This window comes from Crinia signifera, chromosome 8 (assembly GCF_055691185.1).
Source record: "Crinia signifera chromosome 8, ASM5569118v1, whole genome shotgun sequence".
In the NCBI taxonomy this organism is placed as follows: domain Eukaryota; kingdom Metazoa; phylum Chordata; class Amphibia; order Anura; family Myobatrachidae; genus Crinia; species Crinia signifera.
Window position 1 is genome coordinate 9,669,359 of NC_139224.1, and position 25,770 is coordinate 9,695,128.

Consider the following 25,770-nt stretch of genomic DNA (forward strand, 5'->3'; position numbering starts at 1 on the left):
CACACTCTCCAGCACACAAGGGTATGGGCTCCCATACATCGCACTCTCCAGCACACATAGGTACGGGCTCCCATACATCGCACTCTCCAGCACACATGGGTACGGGCTCCCATACATCGCACTCTCCAGCACACAAGGGTACGGGCTCCCATACATCGCACTCTCCAGCACACAAGGGTAGGGGCTCCCATACATCGCACTCTCCAGCACACACAGGTACGGGCTCCCATACAAAACACTCTCTAGCACACAAGGGTATGGCCTCCCATACAAAACACTCTCCAGCACACAAGGGTAGGGGCTCCCATACATCGCACTCTCCAGCACACATAGGTACGGCCTCCCATACAAAACACTCTCCAGCACACATGGGTACGGGCTCCCATACATCGCACTCTCCAGCACACATGGGTACGGGCTCCCATACATCGCACTCTCCAGCACACAAGGGTACGGGCTCCCATACATCGCACTCTCCAGCACACAAGGGTAGGGGCTCCCATACATCGCACTCTCCAGCACACATAGGTACGGGCTCCCATACAAAACACTCTCTAGCACACAAGGGTACGGCCTCCCATACAAAACACTCTCCAGCACACAAGGGTAGGGGCTCCCATACATCGCACTCTCCAGCACACAAGGGTACGGGCTCTGATACAAAACACTCTCCAGCACACAAGGGTACGGGCTCCCATACATCACACTCTCCAGCACACATAGGTACGGGCTCCCATACATCACACTCTCCAGCACACAAGGGTAGGGGCTCCCATACATCACACTCTCCAGCACACATGGGTACGGGCTCCCATACATCGCACTTTCCAGCACACATAGGTACGGGCTCCCATACATCACACTCTCCAGCACACAAGGGTATGGGCTCCCATACATGGCACTCTCCAGCACACATAGGTACGGGCTCCCATACATCGCACTCTCCAGCACACATGGGTACGGGCTCCCATACATCGCACTCTCCAGCACACAAGGGTACGGGCTCCCATACATCGCACTCTCCAGCACACATAGGTACAGGCTCCCATACATCGCACTCTACAGCACACATAGGTACGGGCTCTCATACATCGCACTCTCCAGCACACACAGGTACGGGCTCCCATACAAAACATTCTCTAGCACACAAGGGTACGGCATCCCATACAAAACACTCTCCAGCACACAAGGGTAGGGGCTCCCATACATCGCACTCTCCAGCACACATAGGTACAAGCTCCAATACAAAACACTCTCCAGCACACAAGGGTAGGGGCTCCCATACATCGCACTTTCCAGCACACATAGGTACGGGCTCCCATACATCACACTCTCCAGCACACAAGGGTAGGGGCTCCCATACATCGCACTCTCCAGCACACATGGGTACGGGCTCCCATACATCGCACTCTCCAGCACACATGGGTACGGGCTCCCATACATCGCACTTTCCAGCACACATAGGTACGGCCTCCCATACAAAACACTCTCCAGCACACATGGGTACGGGCTCCCATATATCGCACTCTCCAGCACACACAGGTACGGGCTCCCATACAAAACACTCTCTAGCACACAAGGGTACGGCCTCCCATACATCACACTCTCCAGCACACAAGGGTACGGGCTCCCATACATCGCACTCTCCAGCACATAAGGGTACGGGCTCCCATACATCACACTCTCCAGCACACATAGGTACGGGCTCCCATACATCGCACTCTCCCGCACACACAGGTACGGGCTCCCATACATCGCACTCTCCAGCACACATGGGTACGGGCTCCCATACATCGCACTTTCCAGCACACATAGGTACGGGCTCCCATACATCACACTCTCCAGCACACAAGGGTATGGGCTCCCATACATCGCACTTTCCAGCACACATAGGTACGGGCTCCCATACATCACACTCTCCAGCACACAAGGGTACGGGCTCCCATACATCGCACTCTCCAGCACACAAGGGTACGGGCTCCCATACATCACACTCTCCAGCACACATAGGTACGGGCTCCCATACATCGCACTCTCCAGCACACATGGGTACGGGCTCCCATACATTGCACTCTCCAGCACACAGGGGTATGGGCTCCCATACATCGCACTCTCCAGCACACAAGGGTACGGGCTCCCATACATCACACTCTCCAGCACACAAGGGTACGGGCTCCCATACATTGCACTCTCCAGCACACAGGGGTATGGGCTCCCATACATCGCACTCTCCAGCACACATGGGTACGGGCTCCCATACATCGCACTCTCCAGCACACATGGGTACGGGCTCCCATACATCGCACTTTCCAGCACACATAGGTACGGGCTCCCATACATCACACTCTCCAGCACACAAGGATATGGGCTCCCATACATCGCACTTTCCAGCACACATAGGTACGGGCTCCCATACATCACACTCTCCAGCACACAAGGGTACGGGCTCCCATACATCGCACTCTCCAGCACACAAGGGTACGGGCTCCCATACATCACACTCTCCAGCACACATAGGTACGGGCTCCCATACATCGCACTCTCCCGCACACACAGGTACGGGCTCCCATACATCGCACTCTCCGTCACACACGGGTACAGGCTCCCATACATCGCACTCTCCAGCACACATGGGTGCGGGCTCCCATACATCGCACTCTCCAGCACACACGGGTACGGGCTCCCACACATCGCACTCTCCAGCACACACAGGTACGGGCTCCCATACATCGCACTCTCCAGCACACACAGGTACGGGCTCCCATACATCACACTCTCCAGCACACAAGGGTACGGGCTCCCATACATCGCACTCTCCGTCACACACGGGTACAGGCTCCCATATATCGCACTCTCCAGCACACAGGGGTACGGGCTCCCATACATCGCACTCTCCAGCACACACGGGTACGGGCTCCCATACATCGCACTCTCCAGCACACACAGGTATGGGCTCCCATACATCGCACTCTCCAGCACACACAGGTACGGGCTCCCATACTTCGCACTCTCCAGCACACACAGGTACGGGCTCCCATACATCGCACTCTCCAGCACACACGGGTATGGGCTCCCATACATTGCACTCTCCAGCACACAGGGGTATGGGCTCCCATACATCGCACTCTCCAGCACACACGGGTACGGGCTCCCATACATTGCACTCTCCAGCACACAGGGGTACGGGCTCCCATACATCACACTCTCCAGCACACACGGGTACGAGCTCCCATACATCGCACTCTCCAGCACACACAGGTACAGGCTCCCATACATCGCACTCTCCAGCACACACGGGTATGGGCTCCCATACATTGCACTCTCCAGCACACAGGGGTACAGGTTCCCATACATCGCACTCTCCAGCACACACAGGTACAGGCTCCCATACATCGCACTCTCCAGCACACACGGGTATGGGCTCCCATACATTGCACTCTCCAGCACACAGGGGTACGGGTTCCCATACATCGCACTCTCCAGCACACATGGGTACGGGTTCCCATACATCGCACTTTCCAGCACACATGGGTACGGGCTCCCATACATTGCACTCTCCAGCACACAGGGGTACGGGTTCCCATACATCACAGTGATTAATTGATGGACAGTAGATGGTAGGATCCCAAACCAGGTCCTCACAGGGCACTGAAGCCGGGTACACACCGATACCTATATCAGCAGATCAGAACAAGGTGAGACAGAACCCCTGCCCCCGGGGACAGCTGGTTACAGTTGTTAATTTGACAGTGACTAGGATGACAGTCAATGGGTCGGCCACAATTGGTGGACAGGCAAAAGGCCGACATTGTCAAAAAGTTGGCAGAAGCAAATGGTTGAAATGGCAATTGTTGACACATAAAAGGTTGACGTATTTCAGAATTTTTATTTTTTACAATCCACCTGGAACACATTTGGGAATGGTAACCTGTGGCAAGCAAAGCAGCAGGCCCCGAAGCATTGCCAGCGAAGCGAGCCATGTGGGGGTACACGTTACACTAATCGGGGGGGTCCATGTTGACGAGCTAATGACGGCCAATTGAGACACTGTTAACCTAGTAATTCACACCTATCACCCTGATGTGCCCGAGGCAGGGGTGCCATCTGTCACCCTGATGTGCCCGGGGCAGGGGTGCTGTCTGTCCCCCAGATGTGCCCGGGGCAGGGGTGATGTCTGTCCCCCAGATGTGCCCGGGGCAGGGGTGCTGTCTGTCCCCCAGATGTGCCCGGGGTGCCATCTGTCACACTGATGTGCCCGGGGCAGGGGTGCCGTCTGTCCCCCTGATGTGCCCGGGGCAGGGGTGCCGTCTGTCACCCTGATGTGCCCGGGGCAGGGGTGCCATCTGTCACCCTGATGTGCCCGGTTCAGGGGTGATGCCTGTCACCCTGGTGTGCCCGGGGCAGGGGTGCTGTCTGTCCCCCAGATATGCCCGGGGCAGGGGTGCCGTCTGTCACAATGATGTGCCCGGGGCAGGGGTGCTGTCTGTCCCCCAGATGTGCCCGGGGCATGGGGTGCCGTCTGTCACACCGATGTGCCCGGGGCAGGGGTGCTGTCTGTCCCCCAGATGTGCCCGGGGTGCCATCTGTCACCCTGATGTGCCCGGGGCAGGGGTGCCGTCTGTCACCCTGATGTGCCCGGGGCAGGGGTGCCGTCTGTCACCCTGATGTGCCCGGGGCAGGGGTGCCGTCTGTCACCCTGATGTGCCCGGGGCAGGGGTGCCGTCTGTCACAATGATGTGCCCGGGGCAGGGGTGCCGTCTGTCCCCCAGATGTGCCCGGGGCAGGGGTGCCGTCTGTCACACCGATGTGCCCGGGGCAGGGGTGCTGTCTGTCCCCCAGATGTGCCCGGGGTGCCATCTGTCACCCTGATGTGCCCGGGGCAGGGGTGCCGTCTGTCACCCTGATGTGCCCGGGGCAGGGGTGCCGTCTATCACCCTGATGTGCCCGGGGCAGGGGTGCCGTCTGTCACCCTGATGTGCCCGGGGCAGGGGTGCCGTCTGTCACCCTGATGTGCCCGGGGCAGGGGTGCCATCTGTCACCCTGATGTGCCCGGGGCAGGGGTGCCGTCTGTCACCCTGATGTGCCCGGGGCAGGGGTGCCGTCTATCACCCTGATGTGCCCGGGGCAGGGGTGCCGTCTGTCACCCTGATGTGCCCGGGACAGGGGTGCCGTCTGTCTCTCAGATGTGCCCGGGCAGGGGTGCCATCTGTCACACCGATGTGCCCGGGGCAGGGATGATGTCTGTCACCCTGGTGTGCCGGGGTACCATCTGTCACCCTGGTGTGCCCGGGGCAGGGGTGCTGTCTGTCACCCTGGTGTTACACTAAGACAAACAAGAATGACAGTATCGTGTTGGCGCACAAAAGGGGCAGCAGTGAGTACAGGGAAATGAAGGTCACCCAACCTTTTAACATGGACAATTTATATACAATAAATGTTTTCCCTGTTGCACACTGCGCTCACAACCTATTAGAGATATCTTAAATAGTTATTTGGTGATATTCCTCTTGATCCTTGTTCAAATAGTAAACTTCTTTTTTCTTTTTCTCCGTAACGGGGGGTATGATAAAGAGAAAGAATAGGATATGGTGCCGTGTAGTACGTTTTTATAAAGTCCTAAGTTGTTATGACCACCACCCTATAAAGATGAGATTTTTATTCTATAGAAGGGTAGCGTACCCTACTCACACCAAAGAGGGGCACCGCTCCTCACATAAAGGTTTCTTTTGTCTGTAAATAGTACCACAATTCACATCAGAATGATATATGGCCTCTCATATGGGTGTTTTCTTCCCAGAAACGGATATACCTTCACCCAATGTGTACACAGAAATGTTGTCGAGGACGTACCCCACTTACAGAGCACAGCGTATTATCAATCCTATCTCGGTTTCTTTATAAGGGCCTCAATTCCAATTCAGCTTTTCCGTAGTATATCGGTATATAGATCAAAAGAAAAGCAAAAATCGGTACTTATAGGAATAACAGATTTATTCTTTAAAAAACACACATCTTTTAGACTCCAGACTCTCACACCCTGAGGAAGACCTGTCAAGGTTGAAACGCGTTGGTGGAGAGTTGGGGGCTTATCCAGAGACCTAATACTACGGCATGCACTTTGCTTCTGATTCAGGGGTATCAGTCCGGACCTGATCCCCTGAACAAAGTTAAGTTATTCCATCTTTATTCTGCAGATTGTTATGGTTCACTGTACCCCATTTTTTAAGCTATGTGTTTTTTAAAGAATAAATCTGTTATTCCTATAAGTACCGAATTTTGCTTTTCTTTTGATCTATATACCGATATACTACGGAAAAGCTGAATTGGAATTGAGGCCCTTATAAAGAAACCGAGATAGGATTGATAATACGCTGTGCTGTGTAAGTGCGGTACGTCCCCGTCTACATTTCTGTGTACACATTGGGTGAAGGTATATCCGTTTCTGGGAAGAAAACACCCGTGTGAGAGGCCATATATCGTTCTGATGTGAATTGTGGCACTATTTACAGACAAAAGAAACCTTTATGTGAGGAGCGCACCCCCTCTTTGGTGTGAATAGGGTACGCTACCCTTCTATAGCATAAAAACCTCATCTTTATAGGGTGGTGGTCATAACAACTTAGGACTTTATAAAAACGTACTTCACCATATCCTATTCTTTCTCTTTTTCATAACCCCCGTTACGGAAAAATAAAAAATAAGTTTACTATTTGAACAAGGATCAGGAGGAATACCACCAAATAACTATTTAGGATATCTCTAATAGGTTGTGAGCGCAGTGTGCCACAGGGTAAACCATTTATTGCATATAAATGGTCACCCTGGTGTGCCGGGGGCAGTAGTACTGTGTCGTATTGTGCCGAGTGTGTACATGGGTATGACACATATTAGGTTGACATGCATTGAGACAACCACAGAAGGTGGACATGATGTTGGTTGACACACGAAATAGGTCGACACAGCTAAGGCCAACAGGGTTCGACGGTCGTCACAAGCATTAGGTCTAAAATGGCTAGGTCGTCTGTAAAAAAGTTGACATGAGTTTTTCCTTTTTTTTTTTGTCCCGAATGTCGACATGGTCAGCATGGACATCGTCACGTTGTACAGCGACACTGGGCACACTCTCTTATTCTCCCTCCATGCCCTAGTACATGGTAGGGCATGAAATACCGCTTGTCGGCACACGTCGGCTAAAAAAAAGTACTTGTATATTATCCGGGTGCCCGATTTTTTCATTGCACGTTAAAAAATCGCGTTGCATCGCATACAATCATATCGAATGCGATGCGATTGTACCCGATTTTTAATCGTACAGGCACCCAGATGCCTGATTCCTATGTTAAATGCCCCCCCAGACCCGATTTTTGATTGTACACCCACCCTGATGGGTGATTACTATGTTAAATGGCCCCCCATTGTTAACGCCACCCCACTATCAACGCCAACCCGAAGCGTGGCGAGCGGTGGCGGTATGCGTCCTCCGACCTTTTCATACCCCCACTATCCACGACGCTGTGAAGTTGATTTTATATAGTGTGGCGAGCGCAGCGAGACACCGAGCCCGAAGCGTGGCGAGCGGACGCGGAATACATGTGAAGTAATACGCGTCCCCTCACGGGGCTCGCCACATTTCGGGCTCGGTGGCAATGTAATATCGGGTTTAATCGTGTCGCATCGCATCGCATGCCACTAGTTAAGGCATGCGATGCGACACGATATTAAAATTGTACACTCCTTCCGGGAAAGGCTCAAAATCGGGTACAATCGCATCGCATGCCTTAACTAGTGGCATGCGATGCGATATATCGGGCACCCAGATAATACACAAGTACCAAAAAAATTTTGAAAAACTTTTGTCAACCTTCCAACCCTGTTGACCTTAGCCATGTTGACTTATTTTATGTGTCGACCTAAGCCATGTCGACCCAATGCATGTCAACCTAATATGTTTTCAAATCGATGGCAGGGGATCATCTGGCATCGATGGCGCAGAATCCTTGCTCGACCGGCGCGGGGCGGATCATGCAGCTTGGTTTCCCCCACGAGGCGCCTCCCACCTGGCAAAGCCGCGCCCCCAGTTCTGATTGGGCTGAGCTCTGATTGGCCCGTAGCCTCGGGTACTGCACCACCACCCCAGGTCACTGGCTGGCCCCGCCCCTACTCTTACGGTGACAGGGACACCACACGTGAGCCCGACCTGGAAACCAGCCAATCAGAGCGGCGGCCCCAGCCCGGGTTCGGAAGGAGCTGCGGGCGGCGGGAGATCCGGGACTCGCGGGAGACGGGGCAGCTAGTAGTAAGTGCGCCGCGCGTGTGTCCGCCTCAGGCTGCACCTATCTGTGGGAAGACCCCGGGGGGCGCATTACCCTGTGTGCACCCTGGGGTGTCCCCCCCCCCCCCCAATTACTGTACACAGGGGGAGATGTATCACGCCTTGCAGAGTGGGCACGTGAGGAAGCTGTAATCTTATAGTGCTTGGTTGCTATGGGCAACGTCTCCACTGTAATTACGTACAGCTCCTGGGTCACCAGGATGTTCCTATAGCAGCTGTAAGGGTGGCATCACTCAGGCACTGGCGCTGTGCCACCTGGTGTCACTTGGCAGCGGCCAATTTGGCCAGGTACAGTAATGGCGCATTGCAGGTTTCCCTGAGTACCTCTTTGGGTTGTAAATACTTTAGGGCACAGGTCTTCAAAGTCGGTCCTCATGTTTTGCAGGTCTCCTCACAGAATCACAAGTGAAGTCATTAGCGCCACCTGTGAATCTTTTAAAATGTGTCTGACAGTAATGAGTGCACCTGTCGGGTGACCTGGATACTGTGAACTGTGTGGGGTCCCGAGGACTGTGAGTTTGAGAACCACTGCTTTAGGGCGTAGATGGCCGTGGTGCACTGTGCCAGAGCAGAAAGCTACGCCCACTGCGCTCCATTGCATTCTTACAATGATGTACTGTTTTGTTAATTGAGCAAGAGAGACCACAGCACCCATAGCCGTGACCCCCTGACGTACATAGGGACCGGTAATATTATTGTTATGTGTAAATGATCTGCATCATATGACTAGTAACATGTAATCGCGACTGAGGCCGGCACAGAGGTGCTGACCTTATTATCCACCCTCCAGTCATACATCCTGCTGCAGGGTGTGCAGCGCTGCCCCCAGGCACAGGCTATAGGAGTGCCCAGGTTACTCACAGCGCTGCCCCCAGGCTATAGGAGTGCCCAGGTTACTCACAGCGCTGCCCCCAGGCTATAGGAGTGCCCAGGTTACTCACAGCGATGCCCTCAGGCTATAGGAGTGCCCAGGTTACTCACAGCGCTGCCCTCAGGCTATAGGAGTGCCTATGTTACTCACAGCCCTGCCCTCAGGCTATAGGAGTGCCCAGGTTACTCACAGCGCTGCCCTCAGGCTATAGGAGTGCCCAGGTTACTCACAGCGCTGCCCTCAGGCTATAGGAGTGCCCAGGTTACTCACAGCGCTGCCCTCAGGCTATAGGAGTGCCCAGGTTACTCACAACGATGCCCCCAGTCTATAGGAGTGCCCAGGTTACTCACAGCGCTGCCCTCAGGCTATAGGAGTGCCCAGGTTACTCACAGCGCTGCCCTCAGGCTATAGGAGTGCACAGGTTACTCACAGCGCTGCCCCCAGGCTATAGGAGTGCCCAGGTTACTCACAGCGCTGCCCCCAGGCACAGGCTATAGGCATGCCCAGGTTCTCACAGCGATGCCCCCAGGCACAGGCTATAGGAGTGCCCAGGTTACTCACAGCGATGCCTCCAGACACAGGCTATGGGAGTGCCCAGGTTACTCACAGCGATGCCCCCAGGCACAGGCTATAGGCGTGCCCAGGTTCTCACAGCGATGCCCCCAGGCACAGGCTATAGGCGTGCCCAGGTTCTCACAGCGATGCCCCCCAGGCGCAGGCTATAGGCGTGCCCAGGTTCTCACAGCGATGCCCCCAGGCACAGGCTATAGGAGAGCCCAGGTTACTCACAGTGATGCCTCCAGACACAGGCTATGGGAGTGCCCAGGTTACTCACAGCGATGCCTCCAGGCACAGGTTATGGGAGTGCCCAGGTTACTTACAGCGCTGCCCCCAGGCACAGGCTATGGGAGTGCCCAGGTTACTCACAGCGCTGCCCCCAGGCACAGGCTATGGGAGTGCCCAGGTTACTCACAGTGATGCCTCCAGACACAGGCTATGGGAGTGCCCAGGTTACTCACAGTGATGCCTCCAGGCACAGGCTATGGGAGTGCCCAGGTTACTTACAGCGCTGCCCCCAGGCACAGGCTATGGGAGTGCCCAGGTTACTCACAGCGCTGCCCCCAGGCACAGGCTATGGGAGTGCCCAGGTTACTCACAGCGATGCCTCCAGACACAGGCTATGGGAGCGCCCAGGTTACTCACAGCGCTGCCCTCGGCCCAGGCTAGGGGAGTGCCCAGGTTACTCACAGCGATGCCTCCAGACACAGGCTATGGGAGCGCCCAGGTTACTCACAGCGATGCCTCCAGACACAGGCTATGGGAGCGCCCAGGTTACTCACAGCGCTGCCCTCGGCCCAGGCTAGGGGAGTGCCCAGGTTACTCACAGCGATGCCTCCAGACACAGGCTATGGGAGCGCCCAGGTTACTCACAGCGCTGCCCTCGGCCCAGGCTATACGAATGCCGAAATACATGATAGTATTTTAATGTCCTTGTTGGTAGGGAGTAGATTGTAAGCCCCACTGCAGCAGGGACTGATGTGGATGATATTTCCTGTACCTCACTGTGTCGTATGTTGGTGACATATTAATAAAGGATGATAATAAAGTAGATGTGTTTGTCTTGGCCTACAGTAGAGAGTGTAGTGCTGATACCAGCTTCCATTATACGCGGTATGTGCCAGATTACTGCAGCTGCCCCGAGCCTGCAGTGTCTGTTGTTAATGTGACAAGAGGGTAACAAGACAACAAAGACTTGGGGCACTTATCACAGGGGTTAGGATCATTTAGTCGACATGGCTGTAGGTCGACATGGTTATAGGTCGAAAGGCCATTAGTTCGACAATAACTAGGTAGACAGTCAAACGGTCGACACAGGGTTTTTCACAGTTTTTTTTACCTGAATGTCAACACAGTTTAAAGTGAGCACAGTTTAAAGTGCACGGTGCCTCGCTACGCACTATTTTATTCTACCACCACGCCCTAATGGATGGTAGGGAATGAAATACCGCCTGTCGGCACATGTCAGGTCAAAAAACAGGGGAAAAACCCATGTCAACCTTTTGACTGTCGACCTAATGACCTGTTGCACTAATGACCTTTCGACCTAGAATCATGTCGACCTTTTCCCATGTCGACCAAAATGACCGTATCCCTATCAAAGGAACCTCTGGAATTAAATGGACAATGGTGTGGAACAAAATCTGCACGTGGTTTTTGTGTCTAATATTATTGACTCATTAAATCTAGCTACAGCAAATGCAATGGCTTTGAAACCCCCATTTACCTGACCTGAATATATGACCTCTTCAGCTAATACATTTGTGGAAATAACAGGAGAACATTGTGTCCCGATGAAAAATTTTGGACTGATGCATTTCCCATTAGCATGATGCAATTCTTCAGGCACCATTGAATGACATTATTGCCAGCCTTGTCCTGAGGTCATTATCCCTCCTCCCCACACAGGTACTTCTCACTGCTTTGAACCGTAGGGCCCAGTATGTCTAATAATGACCCTTATCCGTGAGCAGCAGATTGGCAGGATTTGGTGCAAGACGGCGACTTGTGTCTGAAAACGGCACTGGGCCGCCCAGCCAGGAGCCGGTGTCTGGACATTAAAGGGGAGATGGCTCACATCTGAGAGCGGCACTGGGCCGCCCAGCCAGGAGCCGGTGTCTGGACATTAAAGGGGAGATGGCTCACATCTGAGAGCGGCACTGGGCAGCCCAGTCAGGAGTCGGTGTCTGGAGCTTAGAGGGGAGATGGCTCACATCTGAGAGCGGCACTGGGACGCCCAGCCAGGAGCCGGTGTCCGGAGATTAGAGAGGAGATGGCTCACATCTGAGAGCGGCACTGGGCCGCCCAGCCAGGAGCCGGTGCCTGGAGCTTAGAGGGGAGATGGCTCACATCTGAGAGCGGCACTGGGCCGCCCAGCCAGGAGCCGGTGCCTGGAGCTTAGAGGGGAGATGGCTCACATCTGAGAGCGGCACTGGGCAGCCCAGTCAGGAGCCGGTGTCCGGAGATTAGAGAGGAGATGGCTCACATCTGAGAGCGACACTGGGCCGCCCCGCCAGGAGCCGGTGCCTGCAGCTTAGAGGGGAGATGGCTCACATCTGAGAGCGGCACTGGGCAGCCCAGTCAGGAGCCGGTGTCCGGAGATTAGAGAGGAGATGGCTCACATCTGAGAGCGGCACTGGGCCGCCCAGCCAGGAGCCGGTGCCTGGAGCTTAGAGGGGAGATGGCTCACATCTGAGAGCGGCACTGGGCAGCCCAGTCAGGAGTCGGTGTCTGGAGCTTAGAGGGGAGATGGCTCACATCTGAGAGTGACACTGGGCCGCCCAGCCAGGAGCCGGTGTCCGGAGATTAGAGAGGAGATGGCTCACATCTGAGAGCGGCACTGGGCCGCCCAGCCAGGAGCCGGTGCCTGGAGCTTAGAGGGGAGATGGCTCACATCTGAGAGCGGCACTGGGCCGCCCAGCCAGGAGCCGGTGCCTGGAGCTTAGAGGGGAGATGGCTCACATCTGAGAGCGGCACTGGGCAGCCCAGTCAGGAGTCGGTGTCTGGAGCTTAGAGGAGAGATGGCTCACATCTGAGAGTGGCACTGGGCCGCCCAGCCAGGAGCCGGTGTCCGGAGATTAGAGAGGAGATGGCTCACATCTGAGAACGGCACTGGGCCGCCCAGCCAGGAGCCGGTGCCTGGAGCTTAGAGGGGAGATGGCTCACATCTGAGAGCGGCACTGGGCCGCCCAGCCAGGAGCCGGTGCCTGGAGCTTAGAGGGGAGATGGCTCACATCTGAGAGCGGCACTGGGCCGCCCAGCCAGGAGCCGGTGCCTGGAGCTTAGAGGGGAGATGGCTCACATCTGAGAGCGGCACTGGGCCGCCCAGCCAGGAGCCGGTGCCTGGAGCTTAGAGGGGAGATGGCTCACATCTGAGAGCGGCACTGGGCCGCCCAGCCAGGAGCCGGTGTCTGGACATTAAAGGGGAGATGGCTCACATCTGAGAGCGGCACTGGGCAGCCCAGTCAGGAGCCGGTGTCCGGAGATTAGAGAGGAGATGGCTCACATCTGAGAGTGCCACTGGGCCGCCCAGCCAGGAGCCGGTGCCTGGAGCTTAGAGGGGAGATGGCTCACATCTGAGAGCGGCACTGGGCCGCCCAGCCAGGAGCCGGTGCCTGGAGCTTAGAGGGGAGATGGCTCATATCTGAGAGCGGCACTGGGCCGCCCAGCCAGGAGCCGGTGCCTGGAGCTTAGAGGGGAGATGGCTCACATCTGAGAGCGGCACTGGGCAGCCCAGTCAGGAGCCGGTGCCTGGAGCTTAGAGAGGAGATGGCTCACATCTGAGAGCGGCACTGGGCCGCCCAGCCAGGAGCCGGTGTCCGGAGATTAGAGAGGAGATGGCTCACATCTGAGAGCGGCACCCAGGAGCCGGTGTCCGGAGATTAGAGAGGAGATGGCTCACATCTGAGAGCGGCACCCAGGAGCCGGTGTCCGGAGATTAGAGAGGAGATGGCTCACATCTGAGAGCGGCACCCAGGAGCCGGTGTCCGGAGATTAGAGAGGAGATGGCTCCTATCTGAGGACAAGAACATTAGCCAAGGTTATATTGCAGGAAAAGAAGAAGCTTTGCAGATGGCAATCTATGGGGTTGTGCAAACCCTTAAGGGCATCTCGGGGGGGGGGGGGGAGGAGAATGAAATACGGTCGCTAGCGTGACAGTGCTTAGGTCGACAGGCCTAATGTCGACATGGTCAGAAAGTTGACAAAAGCATTAGGTCAACAATCAAAAGGTCGACATGAGTTTTTCAGTCGGTATTTCATACCCTACCGTCCACTAGGGCATGGAGGGAGAATAGAATAGTGCGCCGCGTGCAGCGAGCCACCTTTGACAAAAAACGTGGAATCTCACGTCAACCTTCTGACCCTGTCGATTTATTTCATGTATCGACCTAAGCCCTGTCGACCTTCATACTGTCGACACTATGACCCATACCCGGGGAAAACCCAATTCATTTCCTTATACTCCGTCAGCTGGGACGTTCCTGATCACCCCGGTGTCTAGGGACGGTGCCATCCGCATGCAGGGCCAGGCTGGTCCTATCAGTTATGTTCCTGTTCTCCTAATAAACCCACCTGGAGGGGTAAGGGCCGACCATCTCCTGCTCCTGGGTAGCTATGAGAGAATAGGAAAATGTACACCTCAAAAACCTAAAAATCTCATGTCAACCTTTTCCTTGTGTCGTCATATTGACCTTGTGCATGTCAACCTTTTGGGGTTGACCTAGACCAGAGATGGGGAACCGTTTGGCCCTCCAGCTGTTGGTGAGCTACACATCCCAGCATGCCCTGCTACTGTTTTGCTGTTAGGCCATGCTAAACCTGTTGCAGAGCATGCTGGGATGTGTAGTTCAACAACAGCTGGAGGGCCAAATGTTCCCCAGAGATGATCTAGACCAGTGGTTCTCAACCTCGGTCCTCAATGACCCCCAACAGTGCACGTTTCCCAGATCACCTGGCAGGTACACAGGTGCACTCATTAGTCACTGCCACATTTTAAAAGATCACAGGTGGAGCTAATTATTTCACCTGTGGTTGTGTGTGGAGACCTGGAAAACGTGCACGGTCGGGGTCCTTGAGGACCGAGGTTTAGAACCACTGGTCTAGACACCATTGACCCAATGAACCAAACCCAAGGAAAACTGAGGGCTATCAGTCCAGCTGTCGACACTTATATTGACATGGTAACATGTCAACATATGCCAAAATAGCCAAAATATTGGCTTTGAGTTAGGGATACAGCAGAAATGAATTGTTGACATGTAACTATCGACACAATAAAATGAACCCAAGAGTGAGACCTTTTAATGTAGTCCACTGGCCGTTCTGAAGGTGCGTACACAGTAGATGGTAACTACATAGTCTCGTATATCGTCTAGATTGTATGCCCTCTGTTGTCTCTACATGTAGAATGGCAAAGGATATCACAAAATCCAGCCTGCCTCTCGCTACCCACCCTGCCGCCATCGCTTGGTACACAATACATCGGCATGTGGCAAGCACTTCCCGATCCCGGCACCACGCCAAGGCGCTCCCAGTATCCTGCAGAGGGGTATGGGTAATGTGTACCCAGCTTTTAGTTTAATCTGCAAATCATCTGAAGTTCTTAATCCCGGCCTAGATGTCTTCCAGGCTGTAACTCTGCTGTTCTTAAATGTTCTCTTATTCAATCCGTCACTTTCCATGTTCTTGTTTTTTTCCAGACACGATGGCCGATTGGCGCAGGAGCGGTTCGCGGAAGCAAAAATGGTCAAGTATGACAGAGATGTCTCCTAGCAAATACTTGAAAAGCGATGATTCCAAAATCCCTAGAGGGGCCAATCAGAGCAGAGGCTCTGAGAGTCCCAGCCCACCATGGGAAAGACGCGTGATGCTGTCTCCTTACGAGAGTACGCCAAAATACCGCCTGGGTTCCTGTTCTGGTGACCGTTCCCCTGTGAGGAACAGAAGTAGAAGTAGGAGCGACACGCAGGTGCCCAGACAAGACATCCGTGAAAGCGCCCAGGTGGTAAAGTCCGCGGATGTGCCGGGAAAGTTTGCGTCACGAGGAGAGGTATAATGAGCCGCTGATTGTTTGGGCGTTTTTACCGGAGACCGTTGGGAAAAGCTGGTTCCACCGGTATCCGGTTCCTGTCTTGTACAAATGTTCAGCATTTGGAGCATAGAAGTCAATGTGACATTTACACCAGTAGGGATTTTGATTGCTTGATCCCTACTACTTTCTAGTTTTTACTTTGAGACGCTTGTAACCTTTTATCTGTTAATTAGACAAGTCAGTATGAAGCATTTGTCTCCCACATCCAATCCTTAGGCACCCCAAATTGCAACCAATCAAATTGTAGATATTACCTTACAGAATGTACTAGGTACGTTATAGCTAGGATCTAATTGGTCCTTATAGCCAACAGCCCTTCTATAAGAAGGTGTGGTAGATTGCCCCCTTATTCTATTGGCTGTTTCAGTGCCGTATACAGTCATTATGTCGACACATAAAATGGGTCCACAGGGTTGAAAGGTCAATCATCATGCCCTACATCCGCTAACTAGGGCGTGGAGGGAGCACAGTGAGGCACCGTGCCCGAAGCATGGCAAGCACAGAATGCCATGCAAGGGGACGCGGTGCTCTTTGATGGTGTCCATGTCCACATTCTGGACCAGAAAACCCGAATATGTCATGTAGACTTTTGACTGTCGACTTAGCCATTGTCGACCTTCCAACCCTGTCAATCTTAGCCATGTCAAGCTATTTTATGTTTCGACCTTAGCCATGTCAACTTTCTGTGGTGGACCCAATGACTCATACCCCTCAGTGCTTATATTTGCAGTTGCCACAGACAGAAGTCTCCTGCAGATGAGTTTTTGGGGGGCATGTTGACGGGATTTGGGGAACGGTGGTTTATACTGTAGGTATTGTTGTGAAAGTGTATGATTGATTTTTAAAGGTATATTATTGGCATTACAGCAGGGCTCGACAAAACCTGGGGGCCAGGTCGCCACGGCGACCAGATTCTGCTTCCTGGCGACCAGATTTGCCACGAAGCAGATTGCCCCGGGCAGAGTGGTGGTCTTACATGGATGCCGGCTCCAGCTATAACAGAGCAGGTCTGCGGCGCGGCAATTTCTGAATGCGAGGCAGATCGTGCTCTGGCCTGTGTCCCCCCCCCCCCCCCCCCCCCCCTCCTGAATTTGCGGCGGGGCAGGCACGGCTCACTTGAGGGTGTCCTGTGTGGGGGCCGCGTGGACGCTGCTCAGCTGAGGTCAGGGGACCACACGCTCCTGAGACTACAGAGGGACAACACGCTGGCACTGCCTCTGGGTCTTTCCGGCCAGCAATTCGCCAGTCCGGCCAGCCTTGGCGCTGCTTCTTTTCAGTGACTGCTGCTGGGTGAGTGAGGGGGAGGGATGGTTAGGCTGCTGCTGGGTGAGGCGTTTACAGTTAGGAGGCTGCTGCTGGGTGAGGAGTTTACAGTTAGGAGGCTGCTGCTGGGAGGGGGGTACAGTTAGAGGCTGCTGCTGGGTGAGGAGGTTACAGTTAGGAGGCTGCTGGGAGGGGGGTACAGTTAGAGGCTGCTGCTGGGTGAGGAGGTTACAGTTAGGAGGCTGCTGCTGGGAGGGGTTAAAGTTAGAGGCTGCTGCTGGGAGGGGGGTACAGTTAGAGGCTGCTGCTGGGTGAGGAGGTTACAGTTAGGAGGCTGCTGCTGGGAGGGGGGTACAGTTAGAGGCTGCTGCTGGGTGAGGAGGTTACAGTTAGGAGGCTGCTGCTGGGAGGGGTTAAAGTTAGAGGCTGCTGCTGGGAGGGGGGTACAGTTAGAGGCTGCTGCTGGGAGGGGTTAAAGTTAGAGGCTGCTGCTGGGAGGGGGTACAGTTAGAGGCTGCTGCTGGGTGAGGAGTTTACAGTTAGGAGGCTGCTGCTGGGAGGGGGGTACAGTTAGAGGCTGCTGCTGGGTGAGGAGGTTACAGTTAGAGGCTGCTGCTGGGTGAGGAGGTTACAGTTAGAGGCTGCTGCTGGGTGAGGAGGTTACAGTTAGAGGCTGCTGCTGGGTGAGGAGGTTACAGTTAGGAGGCTGCTGCTGGGAGGGGGGTACAGTTAGAGGCTGCTGCTGGGTGAGGAGGTTACAGTTAAGAGGCTGCTGCTGGGAGGGGGTACAGTTAGAGGCTGCTGATTGAGGGGGGTACTGTTAGGAGGCTGTTAGGACCCTTCTGGGTGAGGGGGGGTACAGTTAGGGGGCTGGTGAAGGGGTTGGGCAGTTAGGAGGCTGCTTCTAGGTGGGGGAGGGGTAGAGCTAGGCAGTTAGGAGGCTGGGGGTGTGTGTTCCCCCACTGTCATATTTTTTCTTCCGGATCTGCCCCCTGTGTTTGGTATAATGTACAATGGGCATTATGGTGTGTGGCATAATATGTAATGGACATTATGGTGTGTGGCATAATATGTAATGGGCATTATGGCGTGTGGCATAATGTGTAATTTTTTATTTTTGTTAGTTTGTCTGGCTCTTTCATCCTGGCTTTAAAAAAAATTGTCGAGCCCTGCATTACAAGGATGTCCTTCGACATGTCTCGTGTGTGTGTGTGTGCGCGTGCGCGTGTGTGTGTGTGACACTTGCACAGATTGCTCCTATAGTTTCATCCAGTTCTTTGGAAATAATTCTCTGAGTGATCATTATTTACAGAGAAATGTTGACCACGTGAAATTGAGGGATACGCCCAAGTCGCGGACACGGGAAAACCGCGTGCAGTGCGCCTTGTTCAAGAGAGCGGTCAGTGACATCTTGGGGACACCCTCCAGGGTCAGAAGGTCACTGGACAGTAAAGCTACGAGTCCCCGGGAACTAGAGTCTAGGGAGGAGAGAAGTCGGCCAGACCCGAAAGAGGCAGCACGAGCAATCCCAGCTGTCCAGCCAAATAGCCCAGGGACAGAGCCTGCACGGGAGAGATCATCGGAGAAGAAGGACACAGATGCGGGGAGATCACGTACGTCTAGACGACCCGTCGCAGACTCTGCGTCCAAGCGAGGAGCTGATGTCATGGAGAAAACCCGAAGGCTGGTGTTCCTATATGAAGAGGATAAAGACCCGGATACGGTATATATAGATAGTATAATCTAGTGTAGTGATATCAGATGCTGGGATCCCGCAGAGGTTCTGGGGTAGGCCTATACAACCTGCGGCTGTGGAACTACAAGTCCCAGCATGCCTTGCCACAGTTTTGCTATTAGGGAGTGTGAAAACTGTGGCAAGGCATGCTGGGGCTTTTAGTTTCACAAAACCTGGAGAGCCACACGTTGCCTACGCCTGTTCTAGGGGAAGAGAGTACTTCAGTTATGGCCTGATTCGGACCGGTTGGCTAGGCTCGCAGCCTAGCGACCAGGTCAGCGCCGCCCCACTGAACGCTCGCCCACATCCCCTTGCCAGCATGCGAAGGGATGTGTACAAGAACACGGCTGAAGGGGAGAGAAATCGGAAATCATTCAATGGTCACCGACCATCGAATGATTTCTCTCCCTTTGGAAATAAGTCAGTGGAAACAGACTGTTATTTCACACGGAGATGGCAGAAAAGGGGGCGGAGCTGATGTCATGTGACGTCAGCCGGCCACCCCAATCTGGCACCAACCCGCCTGCGTTCCCAGTGGGGATGACCATAAAACACTGCCCATTCCCCCTGCGCAAACCCCAAACATCGGGGAAGGTTTAAATTCAGCCCGCTACGAGTGGGTTTGAATTGGCCCCTTACCCTTGGAAATAGGGCAATAGGATCGGCGGCACTTCTAATAATGGCGCCCTCGGCAGCCGTACCTGTGCTATGAAGTGGGGGCCTTTTGAGTTGTAGTAAGGTACAGACCGCTGACGGCGTTTTATGTGCTGGGGTCTAAGCTCCGCCTCTCTGTCTTCTGATGTATGCCGGGTGTAAACTCCGCCTCTCTGTCTTCCGATGTACGCAGGGTGATGTTCCAGAAAAGGATCCCTCGATCGGCAGCGATTTCTCCGACCTGGAGGACGTTGGACCCTTGGCCAGATTCTCCCAGGAAGATGTGGTAGAACCTTGCTGCTCTGTAGAAGACCATCGGGAACCCCCCGCCTCACCTATGATACCTCGTCAGTTGTATGTAAGTCCCTGGCATCCGTACAAACATCTTCGGCCTAGAAGTCCCATGTACAGACCACCGGCAGGACAGGACACCTGGCGCCAGGAGGTCTTCAACAGCAGCTGCGCTTCAGAGCGTTCAGCAAATGCGCTGGACAGCAGTAACGTAAGCAGTGACGGCGAATGCATCCTAGACAAGGAGCAGCAGCCCCTGGGTTCCCTCCACTCGCCATGGACCTCCCCCAAGTCCACGGACTGTGGGTTCATAGACACGCACTGTCACCTGGACATGCTGTTCTCCAGGCTCTCGCACAGAAGTTCCTTCGCTGCGCTCAGAAGACAGTTCTCCAGCACCTTTCCCAGGGAGTTCCGGGGCTGCATTACAGATTACTGTGACCCTCGCACGTTGCAGAACCTTCCGTGGCAGCAGATACTGAACGAGGACATGGTCTGGGGGGCGTTTGGTTGTCACCCCCATTTTGCACAATACTATGATGATCACTTGCTGGACGAGATGATGAAGGCCCTCAGGCACCCGAAAGCCATCGCCTTCGGAGAGATGGGTCTTGATTATTCACACAAATGCTCGACAGTCTTTGAAGAGCAGCACAAGGTGAGAGATGCATGGCACATAGACCTATGGTCCAATGGAGAATATAAACTACGAGGAGAGATTGAGCACTTTGGGACTATTTACACTAGAGAAGAGAAGTTTAAGGGGGGATATGCTTAACTTGTACAAATACATCAAGGGCCAATATAAGGAACTGTCAAACACCCTTTTTACTGCAAGAAAGTAATATAGGAACACGAGGGCATGAGTGTAGCACCAGACCGTCGCGTGCCCTGTGGGCTGGGCAGCACCAGACCGTCGCGTGCCCTGTGGGCTGGGCAGCACCAGACCGTCGCGTGCCCTGTGGGCTGGGCAGCACCAGACCGTCGCGTGCCCTGTGGGCTGGGCAGCACCAGACCGTCGCGTGCCCTGTGGGCTGGGCAGCACCAGACGATGGCTGGTGCTGCGCAACCCACAGGGCACATGTGACCACTTGACCTTCATTCACCAAGTGTAAAAGGATCAGACATCTGAGTTCCGGAGGTGCCAGTGTTTGGCTGTATGGGGCTTCACAATACACTGAGCACACCCTTCTGTAGGAGTGAGACAGGGACCCCCAATATGACTGAAGAGAGAGTGGGATTTCTATAATTCGAGTAAACCCCATGGATCTATTGAGTGAAATTTGGTGCTGTCCCTTTATGCTCTTGAGAAAAATAACCAAGTAGCGCTGACAATAATTAAAATAAATTATAATGTTTTTAATAAAAAAGCCCATTAATGAAAATCAGCACATGGCACCCTTAGCACACTGCTATAGATTATATGGAAAACGAATTGAATCCTTTCCTATTTAGTGTTCATTCAAGCACCCGTCATCTTTGAAAACCCATGCAGTTCCTCTTCCCTGCCTGAGGCGTCGCTGTCTGCTGTAGTTCTTCTAGCACAGTGTGGTCTGTATATCAGCACTGATAGCACAGGTCTGGTTTGCATATCAGTGCTGATATACAGACCACACTGTGCTAGATTTTCAAAGATGGCGGGTGCTAGAATGAACACTACTGTAGATACCGCCAATTGATAAACCACTATGATGTCCAGCAGGAAAGTCTCTCTTTATAGTTAGCGCATTGAGTGTCCGCTGGAGGGGTTAATCCACCTTAGGATGGCATTGCAGCAGTGTCCTCCATAGTAAGTAGCAGTGGGAGAGTTGAGAATTTTTCCTGGAATGAATGATGGTGGTGTAGTAAAGTTGTTACGGGCGGCTGGTCTGGATCCAGAAAGAAGCAAGGTGACAAAGGAGTGTCTTGGTGCATGGCTCCTATATCTAGGGCTGACTCAGTTCGTGACAATACCCATGGTACCCATTCAACCAAGATTCGGGTGCCAGACCCAAGGATCCCTTGAAAAATCAGAAACCCCCATCAGGCACACCCAAAAGAAGGAGGGATTCAAGTGTCGAGGAAGAAAGGGTGGGAGAAAAATACAGCTCAAGAGGGGGAAGATCAGATTAAATCTATGCTGGGATGTTGAGAGCAGATCCAAAAAATCTTCTAATTTGAACAAATGGGAACAAAAAGCCCTCAGAAAACAAACTTTTCTGTTGGACATCAATGTGGTTTATTAATTGGCGGGATCAATAGGAACTGATCCAATTAGTTTTCCATATAGTATATAGCATTGTGCTTAGGGTGCCATATGCTGATTTTCATTTATGTGCTTTTTATTAAAAACTTTATAATTTATTTTAATTATTGTCAGAGCTACTTTTGTTATTTTTCCCGTTTTTTTGAGGGAACTCTCCCTCCCTCTTAGTTGCTGCTCCGCGATCCACCCCTCCCAGCGCCTGTTAGTGTTGCCTTGGCAACCCACCCCTTTATGCTCTTGTCTACTTGCGTTGTGAACCATTCTCTGTCTTCCTTGATTCCTCCTTAATTCTGTTGGGGCTTCAATAGGAAAATGACACAGCATTGGTGGGTTACATTGGTACAGCGCGGGAGGTGTAGTGCCAGGGGTGAAGTGCCCAAACTGCATTGCCGAGCCTCTGTCTCACGGCTCAACTGACTCATTTGAATCCAATATAATAAAAAGCTAATGCTGCTCCTCACCTCTGTGGGGGGGGGGGGATTCAAGTGTGTGTACCGGAAGCCACTAGATGGCGCCTGACAGAGCTGTTCAAGTGTTTCTTCATTCAGGCTCCAGTAAATAACATTTAGACTATATTGGTGTTCACCTTCAGAGAGGCGGCGCCGCCTTATTTGGTCCTTTTTTAGGAATTTTCTTTTGTTTTATGACAACAGGTGTTTGAGAAGCAGCTGAAGGTGGCGGTGCCTCTGGGAAAGCCACTGGTGATCCATTGCCGGGACGCAGACGCCGATTTGTTTAAAATCATGAAGAAATGGGTTCCCCGGGATTACAAGATACATCGGTGAGCAAAGATCTGGGGTCAGATCCTGCTATGGGACAGGTTGTTCTGACTTCCATGGCAGCTACAGGCGACGTAACACGGCGGATGGCGCCATAAACACCACTAGATCTTTAAAAAAACAAAGAGAAGGCTATAGTACAAGAATAAACACTAGTAGTGCATCAGCGCTAATACAATACATGCCAACAACCGCTACATGCGTACTATGGTGGGGGACATACAGGCATGTGACTGAGACATATACATAGGGTAACCCTCACAATTCACAAAGATAATAGACCGAATATAAGGGACTAAAATACAGAAGACAAAACCAGCCTTAAAAAACGGGGGAAGATTAGTAGTTCGACATTGTTATGGTCAATACAAGTTTTGGGGATCATTCTGCAAAATGAGGCATGTCAAGCACGGCTTGTGTTTCCTGGACCCCTCAGAGGGGTCTGCACTTACACAACTAGCGGGGGGTGGGGGGGGGTGACCCGACATGAGGGTGATCTGATTATGCAGATGGCAAGAGGCGTCTATAATGTACAGCTCTGATCACTGAGGAGGGTACACCTGGTGTGGGCTCGGGTGGAGAGGCATTTGCCTGATTCCATCACTTGGCATCTGTGGAGAGACCACAGGCAGAATGACTGGGAGGTTCACTGGAGGCGGGTGCATCCGAAGCGACAAGACGCCACGATTGGCTAGTTCAAAACCAGGCAGGCGGGATCGCTAGATGCCACTCCATGTTATTTGTAGCAGCAGAGACAGGAAGACAGGGAAGAGGAACTGTATGGGATGTTAAAGATGCTGGGTTCTAGGAGGATCAATAAGATAGATGCTCAAAATGATGGAGACTGAAACCCTTTGTTCGTGTTAATGTAATTATTCCCCCTTCTTCCCTCCTCTCAGACATTGCTTTACCGGCAGCTACAAAGACATAGAACCATTTCTTAATGAGTTCCCGAACATGGCTGTGGGCTTTACCGCCGTCTTGACGTACAATTCTGCGGTGAACGCGCGGGAGGCAGTGACGCGGATACCGCTGGAGAGGCTGATTGTGGAGACGGATGCACCGTTCTTTGTTCCCAGACAGGTAAAGAGTAGGAAGAGATTGCAGTTACACACTGCACCTGTTACATCTGCCCCACCTGCAGTGCATATGGTTTTGTCCATAAAAGAAGGAATTTGGTTTTGTAAACCAACCTGAATCACCCCATAGTTATTTGGAAATGAAGATTAATAAACAGATTCTTTGTGCACAATTGTCACATTACAGTCCTGGGAAACACTCCTATATAACCACTTCAGAAATGTTACGGTGTTCACATGGTGAGATTTGATCCCGATTCGATTGGAATCGAATCAAACGGCAAGAAAAACACATTCGATCTGTACTATATAGTCTTGCCTGCACAGTGTATTTTTCGATTTGATTTCGATGCTGCGGGGGTGCGCTCATCGGGATCGAACCTGCATTGAATGCGGCTGAAGACCGTTTTGATGTCCATTTGATTCGATTTTTGCTTATATAAGCAAAATCGTTAGGAAAAATAGAACAAATCTAATTGTGTGTGTACCGGACAATACAGTATGTTTAGGGTAACGCCCCGTACGCACGGTTCAAGTTTTCTATTCGATTTTGCTTATATAAGAAAATTTAGATGCCGATTCCATTCTGAAGCGCTGCATGGAAATCTAATAGAAAAATAGACTTTGCAGGCAAGACTATATAGTCCAAATAGAATGCATTTCGCTTGCCTTTCCATTCGATCCCAATTGAATCAGGATCGAATCTCAAGCGAAATCGCACTGTGTGAACGCCCCTCAACTCGCAGCAATGAATCCAACGTTGGGAGCATCCTAGGAATGACACATTCAAGGCCGGACCTGTCGGAATGCTTTTTGCTGTAGCATTGTCTGTATGGGAAGATCAGGACCACTTGTATATCTATAATGTTTTTTTGGTACTTATGTATTATCTGGACTCTCATGTTAAATGCACCCCATTTTTTCATACCCCTACTATCCAACTACGCATGGAGTTGATTTTATATAGTGTGGCGAGCGCAGCGAGCCACCGTGCCCGAAGCGTGGTGAGCGGACGCGGTCTCATAAGAAAAACGGGAGTCCAGATATTACATAAGTACCGTTTTTTTTTATCAGCAGCACTGCAGAAACCATCCAAAAAAATGGTGTGGTGGCCATTTTGCCGAAGACCTGCACATGCGCACTGGACTTTGAGACAGCGCTAATGGCCCTACAGGAAAATCTATGAAGCAGTGAAAAGATTAGAGAGGTTGCCCATGGCAACCAATCAGCTTCTATGTATAATTTTATAGAATGCACTTGATACTTTTACCTCAACGCTGATTGGTTGCCATGGGCAACTTCTACATTGATTTATACATCTTCCCCCTAGTGGCCAGAGTCTTTTTCTCTGCCGGCTAGTGAGGAAGAGGCCTTGAGAGACTGCATACGGGTACCCCTGCCCAGGGTACATATGATAACTGCTTATATTTTAATATAAATGTATATATCTTGTGCTTTTTAGGTGCCTAAAAGTGTGTGTAAGTTCTCGCACCCCGGTCTGGCCTTGCACACTGTAGAGGAAATTGCCAGGCTGAAGAATTTACCCGTCAAGAAGGTCTTGTCAAAGCTACGAGAAAACACCCTCCGCATCTATAACATATAAGTGCCTGGCCACCAGACTACCTTTAGTTTTGCCCATAAATATTTTTATGATTTCAGGTGAAGAAAAACAGAAGTGCCTTATTTTAATTATAATGTTTTAATTTTCCCTGACAGTCAGAATGGGGGGGAGGGGGGTTTACAACCCGAGTAATCAGTGTTAATGTTTCTGTTTCTTAAGCCACTTTTAAAATATCTTTCTTGCCTATTAAAAAAAAATATATATATATATTTTTGTTTTAAAATGGTTCATCTGAATTTATTGTACAATAT

General features: G+C 52.4%; 1 protein-coding gene across 1 annotated transcript; it reads left to right on the top strand.

The window, feature by feature from the left end:
* The first annotated feature begins 8,127 nt into the window (after positions 1-8,127).
* Positions 8,128-25,742, top strand: TATDN2 (TatD DNase domain containing 2). The gene is made up of 7 exons (XM_083155720.1): positions 8,128-8,296; positions 15,461-15,810; positions 18,428-18,838; positions 19,698-20,453; positions 22,694-22,821; positions 23,719-23,902; positions 25,361-25,742. The coding sequence occupies exons 2-7, from the start codon at positions 15,466-15,468 to the stop codon at positions 25,499-25,501; spliced, it is 1,965 nt and encodes a 654-aa protein (XP_083011846.1). The 5' UTR covers positions 8,128-8,296; positions 15,461-15,465; the 3' UTR covers positions 25,502-25,742.
* Positions 25,743-25,770: the final 28 nt, after the last annotated feature.

Excerpts from the sequence above, each read along its gene's own strand:
- TATDN2 (XM_083155720.1), top strand. The coding sequence starts at position 15,466 with ATGGCCGATTGGCGCAGGAGCGGTTCGCGGAAGCAAAAATGGTCAAGT. Across the intron at positions 18,839-19,697 it reads AGGATAAAGACCCGGATACG|GGTGATGTTCCAGAAAAGGA; the intron begins GTATATATAGAT and ends CGATGTACGCAG. Across the intron at positions 20,454-22,693 it reads TCTTTGAAGAGCAGCACAAG|GTGTTTGAGAAGCAGCTGAA; the intron begins GTGAGAGATGCA and ends TTATGACAACAG.